Source organism: Hyla sarda, chromosome 6 (assembly GCF_029499605.1).
Source record: "Hyla sarda isolate aHylSar1 chromosome 6, aHylSar1.hap1, whole genome shotgun sequence".
NCBI lineage: Eukaryota > Metazoa > Chordata > Amphibia > Anura > Hylidae > Hyla > Hyla sarda.
In genome coordinates, this window is record NC_079194.1 from 227,900,146 (window position 1) to 227,923,342 (window position 23,197).

The 23,197-nt window shown below is 42.7% G+C and overlaps 1 protein-coding gene across 4 annotated transcripts in view; it reads left to right on the forward strand.

The window, feature by feature from the left end:
• MPPED2 (metallophosphoesterase domain containing 2) overlaps nucleotides 1-23,197 on the forward strand; it is a 207,979-nt gene that overhangs the window by 43,821 nt on the left and 140,961 nt on the right. For all 4 annotated transcript variants that reach the window (XM_056526668.1, XM_056526667.1, XM_056526666.1 and 1 more), the window contains one exon: nucleotides 6,961-7,204. In XM_056526668.1, coding sequence (XP_056382643.1) covers nucleotides 7,077-7,204 — 128 coding nt within the window. In that variant the 5' untranslated portion in view covers nucleotides 6,961-7,076. The remainder of the gene's footprint in view (nucleotides 1-6,960; nucleotides 7,205-23,197) is intronic.

Below are 23,197 nucleotides of genomic sequence, written 5' to 3' on the forward strand. Positions count from 1 at the left end.
CAATAATAAGCAATGTCTATCTCCTCCTTGTTTTGGGTCTTTAACTGCTTCTAGTCTGGCATATTTGATACACCGGCCATTGCTCATATGGGCTTCCCGCATATGAGAAATAAATCTGGGGGCACCATGTCCCGTAACAAGGGAATGAATATGTTCTCTTATTCTGATATAGAGATTTATTTTTGTTTTCCCTATATAACATTGTCCACAGGGGCAAATAAGGGCATATTTGACATGTGGTGCGACATGTAATCAAATAAGGAATTATTTGTTCGTAGCCACCTATAAATGTAACCCTACTATTGATGTTTGGGGGCAAAAAGAACAATGGCCACATGGCTTATTACCTTTGGGGGCTTATTGAAAGAGCCAAGTCTCTATTTTATCTATGGGCATGTCTGCCATTTTCCATTTGTCTCTCAAGGTGGTATTCTTCCGATATGCTATAATGGGTTTTGAGGTTTTGATGTAATATCCTTCAGATCGGGGTCTGACTCTAGAATAAACCAATTTTTAAAAATAGCAGTTTTGACAGTTTGATTCATATTGGAATTGGAAAACGTGAACATCAGACGATTACTGTTAGTGATAGATTTAACTTTTTTATGTGAGAGAAGATAGTTGCGGTTTGTCTTGTTAGCTTTAGTGAAAGCTTTCAGTCTGTTTCAGATAGTTTACTGTGTTGCTGTTATTGCGTTTCAATCTTAAAAATTGAGAATATGGGATACTATTTTTGCAGTGTGAAGGATGGGAACTAGAATGTTGGAGAAGGGCGTTTCTTGCTGTACTTTTATGGTAGTTAGGCGTAGTGGTAGTGTTGTCAATAATGGAAATTTTATATCCAAAAATTCAAGATTCTGAACCCCAAAGCTGTAAGTAAATAACATATTTCTTTGTTAATATTATTAAGATGTTATACAAACTTTTTAAAAGTATTCTCGGAGCCCTCCCATAGCAAAAAGAGTCTCGCTGGATTATGAAACTGAATGCCCTGGGACCGGCCGGTCTCAATGACAGGCAAGATCTGAGTGTCTTTTTGTGAACTTTTGTGAATTTGTTATGCTTTATTGTACTTTATCGATTGCTCGTCTTTGCTGTATTCTGTGTATGAGGTTTTGTCCCTCCCCTCCTTCCCTCCCCTCTCTCCATCCCAGCCCTCCCACTCACCTGGCTTATTAGTCAGGTGAATAGGTGGAGCGAGCATCCGTGTGGCTTGAGGAAGTTCCCAGTCGGCACGAAACTGCGCTGTCCCACCTGTACCCCTACCTCCCCTACCTCCCCGATATGGACTTTGTCATGATCCGCTACTTGGAATAAAGTCCACGTGTCTTACAGCAGTGGTGAGTTGGCGAGTCTTTTTCTTCTGCTTTTTTTTACTTATCGTTTCCACGCTATACTCTGAGCACCGACTAGCTGTCCAGCAGGGTCCGGAACACCTGCCTCCTTCCTTAGCTAGCTGCTGCACTTCTCAGGGGATTAGTAGTGCCGGATGAATAGGACTCTTCTATATTGTATAGCTGTATGAGGACTTGCTTTTTGTGGGACAACTTGCATTTCATTATATGGATAAAACTTTTTTTGTTCATTGTGTAGTATAAGAGACACAGTAAATTTATTTTGCAGTCCAGTACAATTATGGTGACAACCAAGTTTGTTACATTTCTTACGTTTTCTTTTTTACTTTGTACAATGAAAACACATGAAGTACAATGAAAAAAAAAAGGAAACGTTTGTTTTTGTGCCACTTTATTCCGAGAACTATGAGTTCTGTCCGGCATTTGTTACTGTTAATATAAAGAGAACATTTTGTTCGACACAAATGTAACCTGGCAGGTAAGGAAACTGGCCTGGAAGACTTCCTTGTACTAGTCAATGGGATGGAGCATATGTACTGTGTGGCTAGAGTGAGTAGAGCAATAAATCTGCACCAAATTTTTGTTACACCTAAACTTTCCTCTGCGGAAATGATTGTTTTCAGGAAAGATGACCATGATTTATCGCCGGTTATGACCTTCTTGAATAAAATCTGGAGTGTTGGTAGCAGTTTGATGCCAAGCCATTAGCATTGATGCTCCTATTGTTTTGGTAGCACAAGCCAAAGAACAAGTTTTGCCATGACTTGTCTCATGCCAAGATCCTATGTCAAAATCTTGGACACAGTAATTCTAGAAATCCTCAGATCACCGACTAGTTCACGCATTGTCCATTGCCCATCCATGTTGACTGCAGCCTGTACATGGTCAACTTTCTCTACTGCTCTGCTTGTTACACACCTTCCAGAACATGGATCACTTTCAACAGATTCTCATGAGCCTTTGAAGCATTTTTGCCTAATTTTATTTTGCACTGCACTCAATGCATCATCTCGGAAAACCTTCTGAATCATCCAAATAGTTTCCGTGGAGAAATGTTGAAGTATAATACAAAATTTTATGCAGATTAATTTCTCTACTCTCTCTACTCAGATTCATTTCTCTATTTTGACTGGACGGCTACACAGTACATATGTTAACTCAACAGCGTACGGCACACATGTACATTTCAGTCCACTCTCCTTGGTTATATCGATGACACAAAAAGCAATCTTGTTATATAAAATTGAGGGGATAATGGGATGGGCCTTAAAGGGGTGCAGGAGATTGAGGGGGATCCCAGTGGTCAAGCCACGGCAATCAGACTCTTATCAATCCTTTGGATAGGGGATAAGTTGTCCTACACCACAGTACTCCTTTCACCAATGGGCAGTGCATAAGGATCTTTTTGTCCTGTTGCAGACAATGCAAGTAGGGAGGCTTCTGCTGTAGCCACGTGTCTTGCAGCCAGTCACAGGACTGGAAGATGGTCAAAATAACCAATCTCCAGGACACAACAAGATTTCATTATATATTAGTGTAAAGTGTAGTAAATTTAAGACACATCATTTGAAGACACATCATTTTTTTTTTTTTACATGTCCGAGTGACCTAATATTAATTTTGATAAATGTGAGTCTAGATGGTGAAACTTCCAATTGCTAAAATAAGGAGGCAGAAGCACTCGGCTAAGTCTTGTGCCCCTTATTTTCTGATCGGCTCACCTTGAAGAACTAAGGGTTCATTGTACAGATTCACTGAACGTCCCATAGACTTTAGATGAATACACTATGTGATCTTGTAATAATGTTTTTTATTATACATATTGTAGGTAAAGCTTCAGAATTAAAGGGGTACTCCACTGGCCAGTGTTCAGAAATAAATGTTCCTATTTTTGCTCTTCAGGGGTCGACCACGCCCCTCGTGACATCAGGACCACACCCCCTCAATGCAAATCTCTGGGCTTGCAGTGAGGGGGCATGGCTGTGATGTCAAGAGGTGCAAAGACATTGAAGCGAAAACGCATTTGGGGTAGGAGGTGAGAGGTACCCCATAGGTGCACTGGTCATCTATCGCATTATTGTTTGATCATGTTATGTGTATGTTCTCTACTATGTTTCTATGCACCTTAATACCGCAGCCACTACTGTTAGTCTCTGCTGCAGAGATAGTATCATTATGCTTGAAGTGATTCTACTCCAGTAATCACTCCTTTAGTGTGATTCACAGTTCTGCATCTCTTTTGGCACATGATACATACCTCTTTAGGTACCTAGTTCCATGTTTACAAAAGTCCCCACCCTAAGGAATCTTTTTTCAGTGCCCTCATCTCCCTCTCTTCTGCCTGAGTTCCCTGTTGTACCCATACATTATATATGTTTTTTATTGTGTTTTTTAGGTTTTGCTATACCTCAATAAAGTTTGTCCATATTCTTATTCACGTTGCTTTTGTATGGTCTCTTGTTTTTGGAGTTGGTACCTCATGCCGACCATATGATATAGGTTCTCGGATAGCCATATCTCTTTGGTAAACATGTTTGATAAAGTTGTTGCACTGGCGGTATATTGTCTATATCCACTGGGGTGCTTCCTAGTGACGATGTTTTGACTGAAGGTTTGTCTGGAACACCTGTGATGTTACACATGCAGCATAAAACAAGACACTAAAAATTAAAAGGTGTTGCAGCATAATGGGTAACCTTTACTGAACATTTTCACATAATATTTATACATTGAACAGTTTCAACAAAAACAGTACCTACGGAAAAAGGTTGAAGATGATACTGAAGGGGCTAACCTGGGTGGAGGGTAGTTGTTGACTACCTGAGATGTTAAAGGGGTAGTCCGCCCCTAGACATCTTATCCCCTATGCAAATGATAAGATGTCTGATCGCGGGGGTCCCCAGCAGATCTCCCAGCTGCGCCCAGCATTTGCTTAGAGCGTCAGGTGCAGTGCCGAAGGCTCGTGACATCACGGCCGTGTCCCGCTGGTGATGTCACGACCACGCCCCTTCAATGCAAGTCTATGGGAGGGGGCATGACAGCCAACACGCCCCTTCCTATAGACTTGCATTGAGCGGGCATGGCCACGACTTCATGAGCAGGGCGTGACCATGATGTCACGAGCCTCCGCCCCTCATCGTCAGTCATCCTGCACGGAGCAAAGTTTGCTCCGTGCACCAGATGTCTATTGTGCCCCAGATGAGATTAGGGGATAAGATGTCTATGGGCAGAGTACCCCTTTAAATCCCTAAAGACTTTGGAAAAATTCTGTAGGTTGGACCACAAAGGCACAGATGTGCTAAGGGGCCCTTGCTCAGCTTTCTCCCCTCAGACAAGTAAGAAAAATTCAGAAGTAGATAAGTCATTCAGGTCTGGGTAAGTTCTTTGTGTAGTGACGTAGATATGTCCTTCAGGTGTAGATAAGTCCTTTTGTGTAGTGATCTGTAGTGGTATACACAATCCTGGTAAGTTTCAGCAACTTGCTTCAGTCAGTAAGACAAAAGCAGCAGCAACTCTCCCTTACAGACCATGCGGCATAGATACTTTAGTCAGACTTAAGTTCATGTGGCCTAGGAAAGCTGGACTTTTATGTAGGGAGTTAAATATATTAACTACACCTATGTACTGGAAAGTTCTGTTGGATTCTGGAGAATACCAGGGAAGATTAGAAGGTTATCTATCAGTAATGCTAATCCACCAGATGTGGCATCAGAGAGCAAATAGTGTATGTGAATGCTTAAAATGTATGTAAAGTACATTTTAGTAAATTTTAAAACATCATTTGAGCCCTAAATTGTATTAGCAGAGACTTAAGAGTTGCCTTGCTCCCCCTTTTACCATGTGGAATTGTTCTTCTGCTAATCATCTGCCCCAGGTCTGGACATGCTGCATTGTGACCACCCGTTTCACAAATGGTTTTATGTGTGAAGCAAAAGTCACTTTCTCTTTGTCGCTCATAGAGTTCCTGTCAGAGACCGACCGGGGACAGGGAGAGTGAGCCCTAAACTGATCCTAAAACCGCTCTCCCTGCCTAATTGCCCATCCACCCTAACCGGTGGATCAACAACTGGGCGCCGGTCGCTCCCTGAACTAAAGTGCAGGGGCCTAATAAAAACACATACTAATAAATAGTTGGTCACAAACCAGAAAAATAACAGGAACATAGAACTCTATAACAGATTAAGTTCAGAGGGCACAAATCAGTGAGCAACACAGGGGACACTAAGGATCAGCAGTCATGAACAGAGGACACTATAGATCAGCGGACATGAACAGAGGACTAAGTGGTTGTGAACAGAGGACACTATAGATCTGTGGTCGTGAACAGAACTCCAAAGATCTGAAATTAAGAAATAATAAACATAGAGTTCAAAACGCCAGACAGGAAAACGGATAAGTCAACAGACTTTAGGAACAGACAGGAATATAGCATAATCCCCCAGAACATCCAGTAGACACAAAGTCCCCATGGACCAGAAACAGGGATCTATAGCTAATCAGGAATATTCGCATTCCCTATGCAAAACCTCCAGTTGACACAAAGTCCCCATGGACAGGTAATAGGGATGCCTAGATACATAGGATATATTTATAGAACACTGTTCACACTGAACACAAGACAGGAATAATCGCAATCCCTTCAGAACACCTCCAGTAGACAAGGAGTCCCCATGGACAGGTAACAGGGATGCCAGATAGGACACTGTTCACACTGGACACACAAACTGTACACTTCACTCCACTAACGAAGTAGCCATTAATAATAAATTCAAATAGACTACTGGCCAGTGGCACACTCCGCAGTGTGGTCAGAAGCTGACCCAGTAGGAAAACAGAAATATAAAACACAGAACATCACATAAACGGATACAAGAGAAAACACAGTGTGAACAGACACATAGCAGAAAGGATAAACAAATCCTAAAACCGACCAAACAGCTTAAAATCCACTGCTTAAAGCATGCCACCTAACATGGCTAAAACCAGAAAATACAAAAGTGCATGCTAAAACAGAGATAGTAGAGTAAAAGCTCAAAAAAAGAGTGTTTCACCAAGCCTCCATTAGCAGCATAGCCAGCATGTTAGCAGCTAGACATCAGGAAGTCCATCAGTAAGTAAAGTCAAAATGAAGTCATTCACCACCACTGAGGCTAGGCTGGGCTGACTTTAAATAGATACACCCTAAAGGCAATTGGACAACAGAGGCTGAGGCTGAAAAAGCCAGAGACATTAACTATTCCCTGACCAGCGAACATAAAAACTGTTCACACACAGCAATCCAATAGCTGTGTGTGAACACAGACCAATGCAGACAGGACAGTTCCATGGAGAAATTGGTTGCCGTGTTTGCCTTCTTTCATGTATTGGACTGCCAGCCATGGTTTGTACTTGGTTTTTCACACTATACAAGGTCTATGTTTTCAGATTCTCCACTTACAGTGCAACCTGATGAGAACATCATGCCTTGTAGCCTGGTTCTCACTAAAGAATGTATTTTATTTAGGATAAATAATGATTTGGTTGAATATGTGGTAAGAGAGAGAGTGTTATCAATGTATTGTATTGTATTGTAATATGAGACTCATTCTTTTCTTGTCTGGTTCAGATCTCAGCAGTGTTGATGAACCTATCACCGGGTCTCGCAGTTGGTGGACACATGATGCTTGCTTCGCTCTGTTGTTCCTGTACGCTGTGATTTTCTCATGTCTATAAGAAGGAAGGATGGCTCTTGGTATTCCCTCACAAGGCAAAGTGACAGTAACAGTGGATGAATATAGTTCCAACCCAACTCAAGCATTCACACACTATAACATCAACCAAAGCAGATTCCAACCTCCTCATGTCCACATGTAAGTAGACCTGTTCACTTTTTGTTTACCAGTCATGGACATAATGTGTAGATGCTCATAGTTATCTTGATGGATGGATTGGTTCTTAAGACTAAAAAGCTCATACTACATAATTAACTCATAGGAGAAGGGTGTATCTGTCTTGCTACATGGTGCCTGTAGAAATCATTGAATTTGTAGGTGACCTTCATTACAATGTGCAACTGGAAAAGTTATGTTGCTATGTCACTTTTGGGTAGAGGTGGGTTGACTGCAAGCAGTTCTTACTGAGCACCTCTTCACTGGGTATTCTATACTACTTACTTCTTGTAGGGTTTCTCCCAGGGGTGACCATATCTTAACCAGCTGATACGACTCTGTAGTAAAATAGAATATAGTTGTCATTAGGATAGCAAACTTCAAAAATCAGATCACTTGTTATCTGTAGTACACATTGTGGTGGTGGGTGTGACTGAGGTGGGGTCATATTTCAAAAATAATGTTTGAGAGGCAACATAAAACATTTGAATATGCCTCATCATGCTATAGTAATCAGCACAAAATTAACATCTCAAAATGATGGAAGCTAAATAACTGAATTTACTTTTTACTGATCTGTTTGCCTTAAAAGGGTACTCCTCCCCCCCCCCCCCCCCAGACATCTTATCTCCTATCCAAAGGATAGAGGATAAGATGTCTGATCGCTACTGCAGCACACCCGTTCATGAGCTGCACGGAACGAAGATTTCTCCGTGGCTGATGACGGGCGATACAGTGGCCGGGGTATTGTGATGTCACGGGCCCGCACCCTTGTGATGTCACACCCCGCCCCCTCAATGTAAGTCTATGGTAGAGAACGTGACGGGCACCACACCCCCTTCCATAGGCTTGCATTGAGGGGGCGGGACATGATGTCATGAGGGGGCGGATCCGTGACATCACAATATCCCGGCCCCTGTATCGCCCGCCATCAGCCACGGAGTGATCTTCATTCCGTGCAGCTCATGAACACGGGTGCTGCAGGAGACATCGCGGGGGTCCTCAGCGTCGGGACCCCCGCGATCAGACATCTTATCCCCTATCCTTTAGATAGAGGATAAAATGTCTAGGGGCGGAGTACCCCTTTAACACATATAGGATCGACATCCTATGATTTTATAGTTTTTCTTATTAAATAAGGTAGTGTTTGGTTACCTTCAAGAAAAGTCATTACTATGAGGCTGTAAATCTATGACTCTGGGATGACACTAGTTCTCTAACTAGTCCTATTAAGGGGCCCATGCTCTTAGGATAGGCGTTGACCGTAATGGCCAACTTTGACTTGATTGAACTACAGTTCCTAGAAAATATTGTAAAAGGATCCACCATAATGCCCGACTTGTAAATGGTAGATAGTATATGTTTTATTTTCATATTATTACTAATTATGTATCAATTGTGTAGCCACCTTCATATGCACTACTATATGGAGTAATTCTTTGCCTGCAGTCATGCCCCCTCTTCCTTTGGGGAAGGATTTTAATACATTCTAGTAATCTGGAGCACATCCACAGCTAAATCATATAAGCCTTATATTTAAAAAGCACGGAGACACCATATGTACTATAGTTTACTACAACTCTGTCTGCCTGGACTTTACATTATGTTACAGCTTACAAGTATTATGTATCGTTGAATCCAACATATTGATTTGTGTTGCTGGGGAGGTAATGACTGGGTTTACTGTATAAACATTAGCATATGTCTGTGTAGCAAGGTTAGTGCTTTCAAGAGCTCCTCACTATTCTGCTGCTCGCAGAACCTCTAGAGGCCGAGATCTATAAAGGAACATGTCTGGCATATATTCCGGATACCGATTTAAAGGAATTTTACATCCATAGTCATATATAGCGTAATACACTTCTTCTACTGGCCCTACTCTCTAAGGGTAAATGTACAGGTAGCAAAAAAATACTGCAGAGTTTCCCTGCCAATTTGTGAATAATAACAATAATAATAATAATAATAATATAAAGAATACTATGAATTAATAAATAAGAATACATTTTTATTTATATACGCCAACAGGTTTCGCTACACTTTGCAATTTTGGGGGTACAAATAAAGACAATTATCAGACATTACCATATTACGCACTAAATATTTGAACAGGAGGAGTAAGGGCCCTGGGGCCCTGCTCGCGAGAGCTTACAGTGTATGAAAAAAGGGGTTGAGACAAAATTCAGAAAATGCTTTATTAATACAATAATCCAGCCATGTTTTATTATAGGTTACATAAAGCTTGGTGAATCAGTCACCAAATAAACTTTGCATAGAGCATGGGGGTGGACTGCCAAATATGCCACTTTTGATGTCCCAGAGGTCTCAAAGGAAGGCAAAGTGATAGTAAGGAAGATCAATTAGGGCATGTTATAGGCCTGTTTGAAGAGATATGTCTTAAAGGGGTACTCTGCTGCTCAGCGTTTGGAACAAACTGTTCCGAGTGCTAGAGCCAGCATCGGGAGCTCTTGATGTCATAGCCCCGCCCCCTCATGACATCCTGCCACACCCCATCAATGCAAGTCTATGGGCAGTCACGCCCCCCCCCCATAGACTTGCATTGAGGGGGCGGGGCTTGACGTCATGAGGGGGTTGGGCTATGATGTCACGGTGACTTCTCCAGCATTCGGAACAGTTTGTTCCAAACACTGAGCAGTGGAGTACCCCTTTAAGGACACCTTTAAAACTGTGGATGTTGGGTATAAGTCTGAGGATTTGGGGTATGGCTTTCAAGAGAACTGCAGCATGAGCAAAGTCTTGGAGACGGAAGTGAGAGGTTCGGATTATTAAAGATGTTAGTTAGCATGTGTAGGATGGTAGATAGGCTTGGGAGAGGCGATGTAGGGAGGTGCAGCACTATGGAGAGCGTTGTGGGTGAGACTGGATTTTGTACTCTATTCTGGACTGGGTAACCAGTGTAGTGACCAACACAGGGGGCAGGCATCAGTGTACTGGCTGGAGAGGAAGTTAATTCTGGCTGCAGCATTTTTGGGTGGATTGGAGAGGGGAGAGTTTAGAGATGTGAAGGCCTATTAGTAAAGCGTTACAAGCTGCAAATAATTTGAAGCAAAAAGAGGGTTTTAGCTGTTTCAATAGTTAGAAACAAACGGATTTTGGAGATATTTTTGAGATGCAAGTGGCAAAAATGTGAATGGAAATAAATATAGGGAGTGGAAGACTGATCAGAGGCTAAAATAACTCCAAGACTGCGAGCTTACTGCCCGGGAGTTATAGTAATACCACACACTGAGATGGAAATGTCAGCTTTAGGTAGGTCAATTGATGGAGAAAATACAAAAAGTTCAGTTTTAGAAAGATTTAGTTTCAGATACAGGGAGGACTTGATGTTTGAGTTCGCAGAGAAATGATCATCAGATTACAGTGCAGTGGGTAAGGATAAGACTTTACAAATGTCATCCACACGCTGCCGTTTTCTTCCATATGAAAATTGACATGTGAGGCAGATTTTTACATTTTTAGCATGTTTTTTGTTATGGAGTTTTACTGTGAATTTCACCTTTTTAAATGCAGAGTGGTAAGACCTTCACCAAAAATCGCATGCTACGCATGCAGATATGTCCCCGATTTTTCTCTGAAATCCACCAGCAGGTTTGCATTCAATTTTTTTTTTCATTGCATGTGCCTGTAACCCAAAGTGGCACTGTACTATAGTTTTCATATTCTCTTTGTCACCCAGAAGGCTCAAGATGAACATTAGATGAGATCCCTTGTGAATCCTAATGTGTAACAAAAATGCTGCACATTGAACTATTCTCTATACCCCAAGAACAAACAATAATTCTAAATAATTCTAAATGCCCCCTAATAAAATATAAACCTCTAGATTTCACAATAGCCACTTTTTCTTCAGAAGACAGGAATGAACTTGGGTGTTATTTTTGATGCTAGTCAGGAAGATGATAACTGCAGTCTGCTTGCCGTTACAAAGATCAATTCTGTTTCAGCATCTGTCTGCAACGATTGCTGTCAAGGACGGCTGCGGCAATGCCTGCTGAGAGGACTAAACATATTCACCTGCCTCTTGTGGAAATTAACCTGTTGCTTTTCACTGGGATCTGCAATGCACTGCAGCACATGTACTGTCAGAAATGTAAATCTGAAATTACAGCTAAATTGTTGTACCCTGCCAGAGAACACATCCATGTCCTGTATGTATTGGCACAGGTCTCCTGAAAGAGTGAGGTTTATGACACTTAACAGGTGTCCTGTAGATTGACGAAATTCCAATAGCAGGGCAAGCATTATGCCCATTACTGTGCTTGTTAATGGAGAGAAATGTTTTTAAAGAGTACCTGTAATTAATAAAAACTTTTTATATAATGTAGACAATACCATTATATGTATATTTGTAATCTACATTGGTTAAAAATGTGTATATTTTTGTCGCTGCTACTTTTTCCTAATGTGTCTCCATGATGAGTCCAAATACAGGAAGTGTGGTTGGAAAAGCAGGACTCTGTGCACTGAGGACAAGCAGGGCTCTGTGCACTGAGGACAAGCAGGGCTCTGTGCACTGAGGAAAAGCAGGGCTCTGTGCACTGAGGACAAGCAGGGCTCTGTATACTGAGGACAAGCAAGGCTCTTTGCAATGATAAAAAGTAGGGCTCTGCACACTGAGGACGAGCAGGGCTCTGTCCACTGAGGATAAGAAGGGCTCTTTGCAGTGATAAAAAGTAGGGCTCTGTACACTGAGGACAAGCAGGGCTCTGTACACTGAGGACAAGCAGGGCTCTGTACACTGAGGACAAGCAGGGCTCTGTACACTGAGGACAAGCAGGGCTCTGTACACTGAGGACAAGCAGGGCTCTGTACACTGAGGACAAGCAGGGCTCTGTACACTGAGGACAAGCGGGCCTCTGTACACTGAGGAAAAGCAGCGCTCTGTACACTGAGGACAAGCAGCACTCTGTACACTGAGGACAAGCAGGTCTCTGTGCACTGAGGACAAGCAGGGCTCTGTATACTGAGGACAAGCAAGGCTCTTTGCAATGATAAAAATTAGGGCTCTGCACACTGAGGACGAGCAGGGCTCGGTCCACTGAGGATAAGAAGGGCTCTTTGCAGTGATAAAAAGTAGGGCTCTGTATACTGAGGACAAGCAGGGCTCTGTACACTGAGGACGGGCAGGGCTCTGTACACTAAGGACAAGCAGGGGTCTGTACACTGAGGACAAGCAGGGCTTTGTGCACTGAGGACAAGCAGGGCTTTGTGCACTGAGGACAAGCAGGGCTCTGTGCAGTGAGGACAAGCAGGGCTCTGTACACTGAGGACAAGCAGGGCTCTGTGCAGTGAGGACAAGCAGGGCTCTGTATACTGAGGACAAGCAAGGCTCTTTGCAATGATAAAAATTAGGGCTCTGCACACTGAGGACGAGCAGGGCTCGGTCCACTGAGGATAAGAAGGGCTCTTTGCAGTGATAAAAAGTAGGGCTCTGTATACTGAGGACAAGCAGGGGTCTGTACACTGAGGACGGGCAGGGCTCTGTACACTAAGGACAAGCAGGGGTCTGTACACTGAGGACAAGCAGGGCTTTGTGCACTGAGGACAAGCAGGGCTTTGTGCACTGAGGACAAGCAGGGCTCTGTGCAGTGAGGACAAGCAGGGCTCTGTGCAGTGAGGACAAGCAGGACTCTGTGCAGTGAGGACAAGCAGGGCTCTGTACACTGAGGACAAGCAGAGCTCTGTACACTGAGGACAAGCAGAGCTCTGTGCAGTGAGGACAAGCAGGGCTCTGTACACTGAGGACAAGCAGGGCTCTGTGCAGTGAGGACAAGCAGGGCTCTGTGCAGTGAGGACAAGCAGGGCTCTGTACACTGAAGACAAGCAGGGCTTTGTGCAGTGAGGACAAGCAGGGCTCTGTGGAGTGAGGACAAGCAGGGCTCTGTGGAGTGAGGACAAGCAGGGTTCTGTACACTGAGGACAAGCAGGGCTCTGTGCAGTGAGTCTCTGTGACATGCTCCCGGCTCACACATCAGGATGATTGACAAGCCAGGACTGTATTTGGACTCCTTATAGCGACACATATGCAATAGCTGCAGGGACAGCATTTTTTTCCACAAAAATATACACATTTTCTAACCAGTGAATATTACAAATATTCATATAATAGTATTATCTACATTATATAAAAAAAAAAAAATTGTTGACGACAGGTACACTTTAAGTATAAGGAGAGGTTGTTTATTTTTCTTTTTTATACTGCAGGGCGTATCACCAGATAGTGGAGATTTCACCCACCTAACAATAACCATATGTTAGTAAATGACAAATACATATAGCAGAAGCCAGCATTTGTAATAATGACTGTATTACTTACTGACCAGGCCAGTTTCAGAAAAGTCATTTATAGGCACATATTTGAACTCCTTTCATGGCCTAGACGTAAAGGTTTGTCTTCTCAGTATTTTAAAAGGGGTAACTTCTTTGTTTGTGCAAACACTGCGGCCTCTTCACTTTTTACCAGACACGGTGCCGTACAATAGGTAGCAGCGATACTTGGCATTGCTGCTTGTCCCATTCCCTAAAATGAGAATGAATGTGTGCCAGTGTGCCTGGTGGGAAGTGAAGAGGCCACAGCACATTGGCAGCAGGAGTGATGACAGCCAGACCCACACTGAGTAGTAGCCAATCCTAAGGATAAGCCACGAGCGCAGAAAAAAATCCCTCACTTTACTTAATAATATTATGCACCAAACATGGACAAAAGTTTCCTTTTATTTGTAATAAAGTTATCAGCTATTTATTGGCTTTGCTACCTTTTCACCATCCAAGTTACCACTCTGTTTTGGTGTCTTCTTTTTCCCTTTGATTTTTCACTCCTAAAAGAAAGGTCCAATGAATAAAAACCTGTTTGTTTGGTTATTTGGGCACACGTTGGTGCATGTCCAATAAAACAAGCCCTTAAATTACCCTGCAGGTATAAAATTCACTATTAAAAATGGGAGGAGGAAAAAAATGAAAACAAAGGGTTGAGAAAATTCACATCTTATCCCCTATCCATAGGGGATAAGATGTTAGATCCCAGTGGTCCTGCCGCTGGGGCCCCTTGCGATCTCCAGGCCATAAATACCTTAAAGGGGTACTCCGCTGTAAACATCTTATCCCCTATGCAAAAGATAGGAGATAAGATGTTAGATCACGGGGGTACCACCTCGGCACCCCTGTCAACTCCGCTCTGTGCCCGATGACTGGTGATGCCGGCTGCTACGCCCCCTCCATTCATGTCTATGGGAGGGGGTGTGACTGCTAGTACATAGCCGTCACGCCTCCTCCCATAGTCTTGCATGGAGGGGGCATGGCGGCCGCATCGCCAGTTATCGGGCACAGAACAGAGTTAACAGGGGTGCCGCAGCGGAGATCGTGGGGGTCCCCATCGGTGGTACCCCCGCGATCTAACATCTTATCTCCCATCCTTTGGATAGGGGATAAGATGTTTACAGCGGAGTACCCCTTTAAGGTATTTATGGTCAAAATAATAAAGTCAGACCATACATCATAAGGCCAACAGCTATTTTCCTTTACTACTTTTAATGTACCCATTCACAGTGGCCTACTATTTCTATAGGCATTAAACGAGCAGACACTAATGGCACCACTCCTATCCGAGTAACAAAGGATCGGTCAGGTAAAAATCCAAACCCATATATCACAAAGAGGAAACCAAGCTTTATTGACTACTATGTATGCACATTGTTTAGGGCGCTGCTGTATTTCCTGTCTGGGAAGAACAGTTTACACAGTCAAGCATCAACCTGACTGTGCCCAAATTGCTATGGGTGACCTTATGCCCTTTAGAAACCCTTCTAATAAAAAGCCCAGGAAGAGATTTTGCTTCTGAGCCCTATATATATTTAGACAGGGCGTTAAACTCTCCTGATGACTCTCTCCTATTTTCTCATAGTGTAAATAAACAGACATAATATAGAAGAGATGGCCGTATAGGTAAATATAATCAGCGCGGATTTATTATTGTATATACAGTGGCTTATGCTTGTTTGCAGATATCATACCTGCAAGATGAGTGAAGTTGAAGGTTTTGTAGAATGTTTTTAGAAGGAAGTTATGGATAGTAAAAATGCTTCTTGAATGTGATACGTTGCTGTCAGTTGTGCTGAGGGTCTATAATGAACCCCATAGAAATATACAGCCCCCCTATAAATCCCCTCTCTCCCCCAATAGATTAGGAGCAGTGCTGTGACCACAAGCTATGAATTTCTCAAATGTTATGGCAGTCCTCCCTACTTCTTGTGCATTCTCTCTTCTCGAATGTTCTTATTCCATCTTACAAGGAAGTCTTCTCCAAGCCAGAGATTTTATGTTACCTTTGAGGCCCAGCAGCGTATATTAAAGTACAATTTTTTGCACAGTTCCATACAGCTGTGATTATTGCGGCCATCTCATATAATATTACTGCTGTACAGTTTGGGTCATAAAGTTGTACATACAAAATAAATGTGTGTAAAATAGAAGCACAAAGGAATCAGAGAGAAATATACAACAAAGAATCTTAGATAATTATTAACTATTTCTTCACAGTAGTGAAGTTGCACTAAGTAATAAAAAAATATATAAATAAAGAAATAAAAATGTAGTACTCACCAACCCCACTAATGCCCTCTACTTCCTAGTCCCATCTCAACACACAAAAAACTCCTGTTCAGCTAAATACTGATGACAGCAGTGACTTGTCTCATCCACTGATCAGCTGAACAGGCATTTTGCTTGTATCAAGAGGGGGACCTGGACCTGCTTGTCCTCAGTGTACAGAGCCCTGCTTGTCTTCAGTGTACAGAACTCCTGCTTGTTCTCAGTGTACAGAGCCCTGCTTGTTCTCAGTGTACAGAGCCCTGCTTGTTCTCAGTGTACAGAGCCCTGCTTGTTCTCAGTGTACAGAGCCCTGCTTGTCCTCAGTGTACAGAGCCCTGCTTGTCCTCAGTGTACAGAGCCCTGCTTGTCCTCAGTGTACAGAGCCCTGCTTGTTCTCAGTGTACAGAGCCCTGCTTGTCCTCAGTGTACAGAGCCCTGCTTGTCCTCAGTGTACAGAGCCCTGCTTGTCCTCAGTGTACAGAGCCCTGCTTGTCCTCAGTGTACAGAGCCCTGCTTGTCCTCAGTGTACAGAGCCCTGCTTGTCTTCAGTGTACAGAGCCCTGCTTGTCTTCAGTGTACAGAGCCCTGCTTGTCTTCAGTGTACAGAGCCCTGCTTGTCCTCAGTGTACAGAGCCCTGCTTGTCCTCAGTGTACAGAGCCCTGCTTGTCCTCAGTGTACAGAGCCCTGCTTGTCCTCAGTGTACAGAGCCCTGCTTGTCCTCAGTGTACAGAGCCCTGCTTGTCCTCAGTGTACAGAGCCCTGCTTGTCCTCAGTGTACAGAGCCCTGCTTGTTCTCAGTGCACAGAGCCCTGCTTGTCCTCAGTGTACAGAGCCCTGCTTGTCCTCAGTGTACAGAGCCCTGCTTGTCCTCAGTGTACAGAGCCCTGCTTGTCCTCAGTGTACAGAGCCCTGCTTGTCCTCAGTGTACAGAGCCCTGCTTGTCCTCAGTGTACAGAGCCCTGCTTGTCCTCAGTGCACAGAGCCCTGCTTGTCCTCACTGCACAGAGCCTTGCTTGTCCTCAGTGTACAGAGCCCTGCTTGTCCTAAGTGTACAGAGCCCTGCTTGTCCTCAGTGCATAGAACCCCACTTGTCCTCAGTGCAAAGAGCACTGTTTTCCTCACAGAGACACACAGGCAGAGGCTGCAGGGAAATTTTTTAACCAATATACAGTACAAATATACTTATAATGGTATTATCTACATTAAAGTGTACCTTTTGTTAAATATTTTTTATATGAAGTATTTTCTGAAGGTGGAAATACCCTTTTAGAAACCTTATAAATGCAGTTGTCTATTTGTTTACTACACCCAAATGTTCATGGCAAACAGTGGATAATAATATATAGGAATATATAATATATATTAATATATATTAATATATCATTTTAGGCCCTATAGTCTACTGTAAAGGGCTCTGTTGGGAAATAATTCCATTAGTGCACAAACATGCCTCACATTAGTGTTTTCCGTGTAATGAAATGTAACGGGTATTTCATCCTTAGCTCTGAACTATTGATCAGTCAGGGATATTTATATTGATTGCTTTTGGACCTAAAGAGTCGCAGTAACCATACTTATCTCTGACCGACCAGCTCCTGTACATGTGTAAAGGGTTTCTTTCTAATTGTACACAAGTAGTAAATGTAAGTGATGGTTTCTGCGATGGCTGATAGATGTGTACATTTCCCTCTCAATCGCTGAGGTTACTCAAGTGGTCTTTGCTGGTGGCCTCAGTCTGTAAAGTAAGCCTTGTATACAGAATCATTTGTAATTCAGATTATTTCTAAGGAAATTTATACTTTATGCTGTCCACTTTAGGAAATACTACTTTGTTTGCAGGGTACACTAAAATCAGCTTTTCCAAACATGTCACAGTGCAGTTGTTAAAGTTCCCTGTAGTGCCCCTGCAGGGTAAACAAGGCATAACATGGCACCCAATGAAATCGTCAGGCTTTCTATATTAATTCTTGGATGTATTGAATATTCCAGAAAATGAGAGATGCTTATTGTAGCTCCAGGTGATTGAAAAAAGAAGAGGTTCTCCTCAGTATTAATTTGGCATGACCTTTCAAATTTTTATTCCTAAACCAGACAAACCCTTTAAGATACAGAATATGAAAAACAGCCTAAATAAATTAACCACAACCAAAGTGTAGCATCATCCCCATTTCTCCTCATTCCCTCTTTTCTCCATTCTCCTCAAAGGGAATGTGTCACAGAAAATGACCCATTGCTACATTGTTTTCAAATTTCTCCTTTTACTATGAATATTATAAAATAATCTTACAGTGCTCAGTCTGGCCACTAGGCCTAATATTAAGCTAAGACCTCCTGTTCTGTAAAGATCACTTTCCAGTAGTGTCCTCCTTATTAAAGACATCAAAACAAAGTAACACAAAAGCTTACACCAGTAGATAGATAAATAATAGATAATGTTCACAGCTCAGCCTCTTGTTACCTGCAAAATAACATCTGCAAAGATCACGGAGCATACCCAGAAAGCTTTCCCATTCATGGCAATGGGAGAGATCCTGTCTATTGTTGCCTATGCCCATGTGGCTTGCTGTAAAGCATATCGCTAAAGGCTGTTAAAGCAGCTCAGGCAAGATAGCTGCCCCTATAAAGATATGCCAAAATTAATTTAAAAAAATGGCAACAGATATATGAGAAAATATAATCAGATTAGAAAAAAGAACTTGTTTCAGTATCTGACTCAAACCAGTAAAATAAAATCTAGGCAACACATTTTCTTGGTGAAGGAAAAATATCTGAAACATCTAAAAATATACACCGAGCTTACAGGTTGCTCGACCCTATGAAGATAAATAAGCAGCCTACAGCATTATCACCCATATTGGGCCCAATTAAAGTCAGTATGATCCTGCACTTGGGATAATTTCGGGGTGCTGTTTAATGGTGGAATATCAAAGTAAGAAGAATAACCGCATATTACTTATTATAACAGCTGCTCTTTAAAGTTTGATTGCACATATTTATATTACTTGAACTCCAGAACCATAAAGAATAATGAATTCACATTATACAATGCACAGCAATTCAATTAGTTGATCAACAATAAGTAAATAATGGCTTGATACCACAATACAGTTTGGCCCCTACGGCCTATTTTATCAACGTGATATTACACCAAGAGCCATAAAAAGCGTCTGATATGTAGATGATTTGTAAAAAACAGACATGTGGTCCGATCTAGAGACCATTTTGGGCTCCTGAAGGGCATATATGACAAGCTATGTAGTGATACATGCACTTCTTCCAGAGTGGGAGCTCAAGGAGTTGTGTCAAGATGGACTTTGGTGGCATATTTCTAGAATATGCCATCTATGACAGAACCCTTGTGGCCTCTAGAGAAAAAAAAGTGGCATCGGAGGTAGCAAGGCATTGTGCCACTTCTTCACCTGTTGGCTCTACTGTTGGCTTTCTCATGGTTGCATGGTTGTCCAATATAGATAATAGCGGATTATGCCATTCAGCTATGGAATTTTCTTCCTCCATCATTTTTCAACAGTTTTATAAGTAAATACGTTCAGCACACAGTACTTTCCTATAAATCTTTCAGATTAGATCCATTTTTCTACATTATTTGTATTGGATTTATAGTAAGGCACATTTCATGAACAGCTTCCACCAGAATAACCTCATGTGTTTGTGACAGATCTCAGTACAGATGTTTGGTTCCCGCAATGAAATCTGATCCATGCTTCTGTGTTCTGTAACCACTGGCTTCCCTAGCACTGAGTTAAACTGAGTCTTGCACAATAACAGATACAATAGACGGATGCAGAAGATTAAAAATTGTTTAATGAAGTCGCACTAGCTTTCTGCGAGCACAAAGCGTGAATGTGCATTTCCAAAACTCTAATACATGTAGATTGCTTTGCTTTCTTTTCTCATGTAGGGTTTTAATATAATGCATGATAACACCAGTGAAAATTGTTTTATTGCTACAGTATTCTATGAGACGCTCCCTAGCAAACTTGGACTGTGCCAAATCCTAAAAAAAAGGAGACCAACTAGATTAGATGGAGTATTGTGCATTTACAAAGGCCTGGCCAAATGGTGGAAAGGCCCAGGAGTCTACTACTACAACAATCATAATAATAATAACTCTTTTATATAGCACTCACAGATTCCACAGGAATCCAAAGGATAGGGGATAAGTTGTCTGATCGCATGGGGTCCTGCTGCTGGGGACTCCCCGCAATCTCCCTGCTGCACCTGGCGTTCGTTTAGAGCGTCGGGTGCAGCGCCGGAGGCTCGTTACGTCATGGCTGCACCCTGCTCGCGACGTCACAGCCACACCCCCTCCCATAGACTTGCATTGAGGGGGCATGGCCGTAACGTCATTAGCGGGCCGTGACCACGACAGCACGAGCCCCCGCCCCGCATCACCAGTCATCAAGCACAGCGTGAAGTTTGCTACGTGCACCGGATGTCTGGGGTGCCACAGCCGAGACCCCTGCAATCAGACATCTTGAGATGTCTAGGGGCAGAGTACCCCTTTGAATTGATCTCTGTCCCCATTGGGGCTCACAGTTTAAACCTGCATGTTAGAAGTGTGGGAGGAAACCGGAGTACCAGGAGGAAACCCACACAAGCATGGAGAGCTGTTGGCCTGGGGCCAGACTTTAACTGGGGAATGTTTTATACATAACTTGAGGTTGTGCTCCCAGTAGTCAGAATAGAGCTCCCCTTGGTAGGACCCTCATTCTCAACAAGCCATAACTGTAGGCCCCCACAATGGGGCTGCTGTATACTGCATCTCTCTTTTGCTCAAAGGACATGACTTCTTGACTGGTCCTGTATGTAATATACTAGTTTCTGCTTGGGGCTCATTGATCTCTCAGTTCGGAGCTCTGTTCGCAGAATCCGTTCCAAAGACTGAGTTGAGTGGAGAAAAAAATTCTTCTGGTCTGGTTTTGTTTTTTGTTTTTTTTCTCTCTTCATTCAACTCCTACAAAACATCGGACACCAGATGGGAACCTGACAGACCCCATTTAAAGTCAATGGGACTTGTTGCTAACTAGTTGTGTAACAGCCCATCCTGGTCAGTACTTTTGCATCTGTGACGGAGCTCCCGATTGCAGATGTGAAGTTAGCCTCACAGAAGGTGATGCAAAAATAGCTGTCCAAGATTGAAATGACATGGTTGGTGCAGTGCCACAATTGTGTATAGTTTGTATGGAGTAGTGTAGCTTAGTCCCACTCAGCATTCAATCAATTCAAGCTGTATTACCAGACTTAACCCATGGATATGTGTGGCACTGTGTCTGGAGAAAACTACCCATGTTTAATCATGAAAAATTCTGTATAATGTTTTATTGACTGCATCAAACACCATAAATTTAGTACCACTTGCTACTGAATGCATGAAAAGAAAGATGCAACACCTAGTTACCAACCCTTCATAGAAACCTAAGAAAATGGTACTATAGTTAAAATTGCAGGAGGGTACATGTCAAAATTTGTTTTGTTGTATGTCCCTTGGACTACTGGACTACTAAATATGAATCCAGGGGTCTGCCCAGTGATATTAATATATAACCAATTCTCTTGATCAGATTTAGACAACTACATGTCTAGGGTAGACTGTCCAATCCGAGCAGCACAAACTTTTTTTCCTGTGTTGAAAAATGTGCTATAGTGTAAGTAGTAAAATGTGTCAGTCTTGAGTCCAGATTGTTTAATACAGATGGAATGACTACATTATTATAAACCTATTCACTGTTTAAAGGGGTACTCCGCCCCTAGACATCTTATCCAAAGGATAGGGGATAAAATTCTGATCACGGGGGACCCCCGCAATCTCGGCTGCGGCACCACAGACATCGGGTGCACGGAACCAACTTCGCTCCGTGCCGGATGACTGGCGATGCGAGGCGGAGGCTCGCCCCCTCAATGCAAGTCTATGGTAGGGGGCATGACTGCCATCACACCTCCTCCCATAGACTTACATTGAGGGGACGTGGCCATGATATCATGAGCGGGGCACAGCTGGGACTTCACGAGCCTCCAGCACTGCACCAGACACTCTAAACGAACACTGGGTGCGGCAGGGAGATCACAGGGGTCCCTAGCAGCTGGACCCATCACCATCAGACATCTTATCCCCTATCCTGTGGAGTACCCCTTTAAGCATGACTAAATTAGGGCAGGGTTGAATCTGTGTGTTAACATGAATGTATACTGACATGAATGTATACTGAAAATAAGGAGCTGAAACACATTGGGGCAGATTCGTCAAAAGTGTCTAAAAGGAGAAAAGAAAAAAGTCCAATCTATTACTTAAATCCTTTGAAAACGTGGTGAATGCTATTTGGGCCTGAAGCATATTGGGGGCAGATTAACCAAAAAGGAAAGAAAAAAAGTCTTTGTTGCCATATCAACCTTTCACAGCTCAGCTTTTATTTGACCAGGGCAGCTTCAAGGGGTACTCCGGTGAAAAACTTTTTTTTTTTAAATCAACTGGTGCCAGAAAGTTAAACAGATTTGTAAATTACTTCTATTAAAAAATCTTAATCCTTCCTGTACTTATTAGCTGCTGAATACTACAGCAGAAATTCTTTTCTTTTTGAAACACAGAACTGTCTGCTGACATCACGACCACAGTGCTCTCTGCTGACATCTCTGTCCATTTTAGGAACTGTCCAGAACAGCATATGTTTGCTATGGGGATTTCCTTTTACTCTGGACAGTTCCTAAAATGGACAGAGATGTCAGCAGAGAGCACTGTGCTCGTGATGTCAGCAGACAGCTCTGTGTTTCAAACGGAAAAGAATTTCCTCTGTAGTATTCAGCAGCTAATAAGTACAGGAAGGATTAAGATTTTTTAATAGAAGTAATTTACAAATCTAAAGAACAATGCAAAAAAGGCCAGCAAGTAGAAGCATAAAACTTGACTTTTATTCAGGAATCTTCCATATTAAAAAACCTTCAGGTGGCAGACAAACATGGACATGTAAAAAAAAAAAAAATATTGCACATGTAGAAAAAGAGAGAGGTCCCAAGCAATAGCTGACGCATTTCCGATCTATTGATCCTTACTCATAGCTATAGGCTGAGTGTCAGTGTGATGTTTTCGGCCCCGGCAGTAGGTGCTGGTGTAGCGAAGGATTTTGTGTCCTGAAGCGCTCTCACACTGCCGTTCAGCCTATCGCCGGCCGAGTCGGGACTTTACTGCAGCTGGTGATTGGCTGAGCGCAGTATGATTCTCCAAACACCGGCAACCAGGAAGAGGATCGTGGCGGAGGCCGTAGCCGGTTACCGGAGGCCCCGGGGGAGTGGAGGAAGTTATGTACATCTTTATTTTTTTACTGCCGGCAGTATGGGGGACAATTTTTATATTC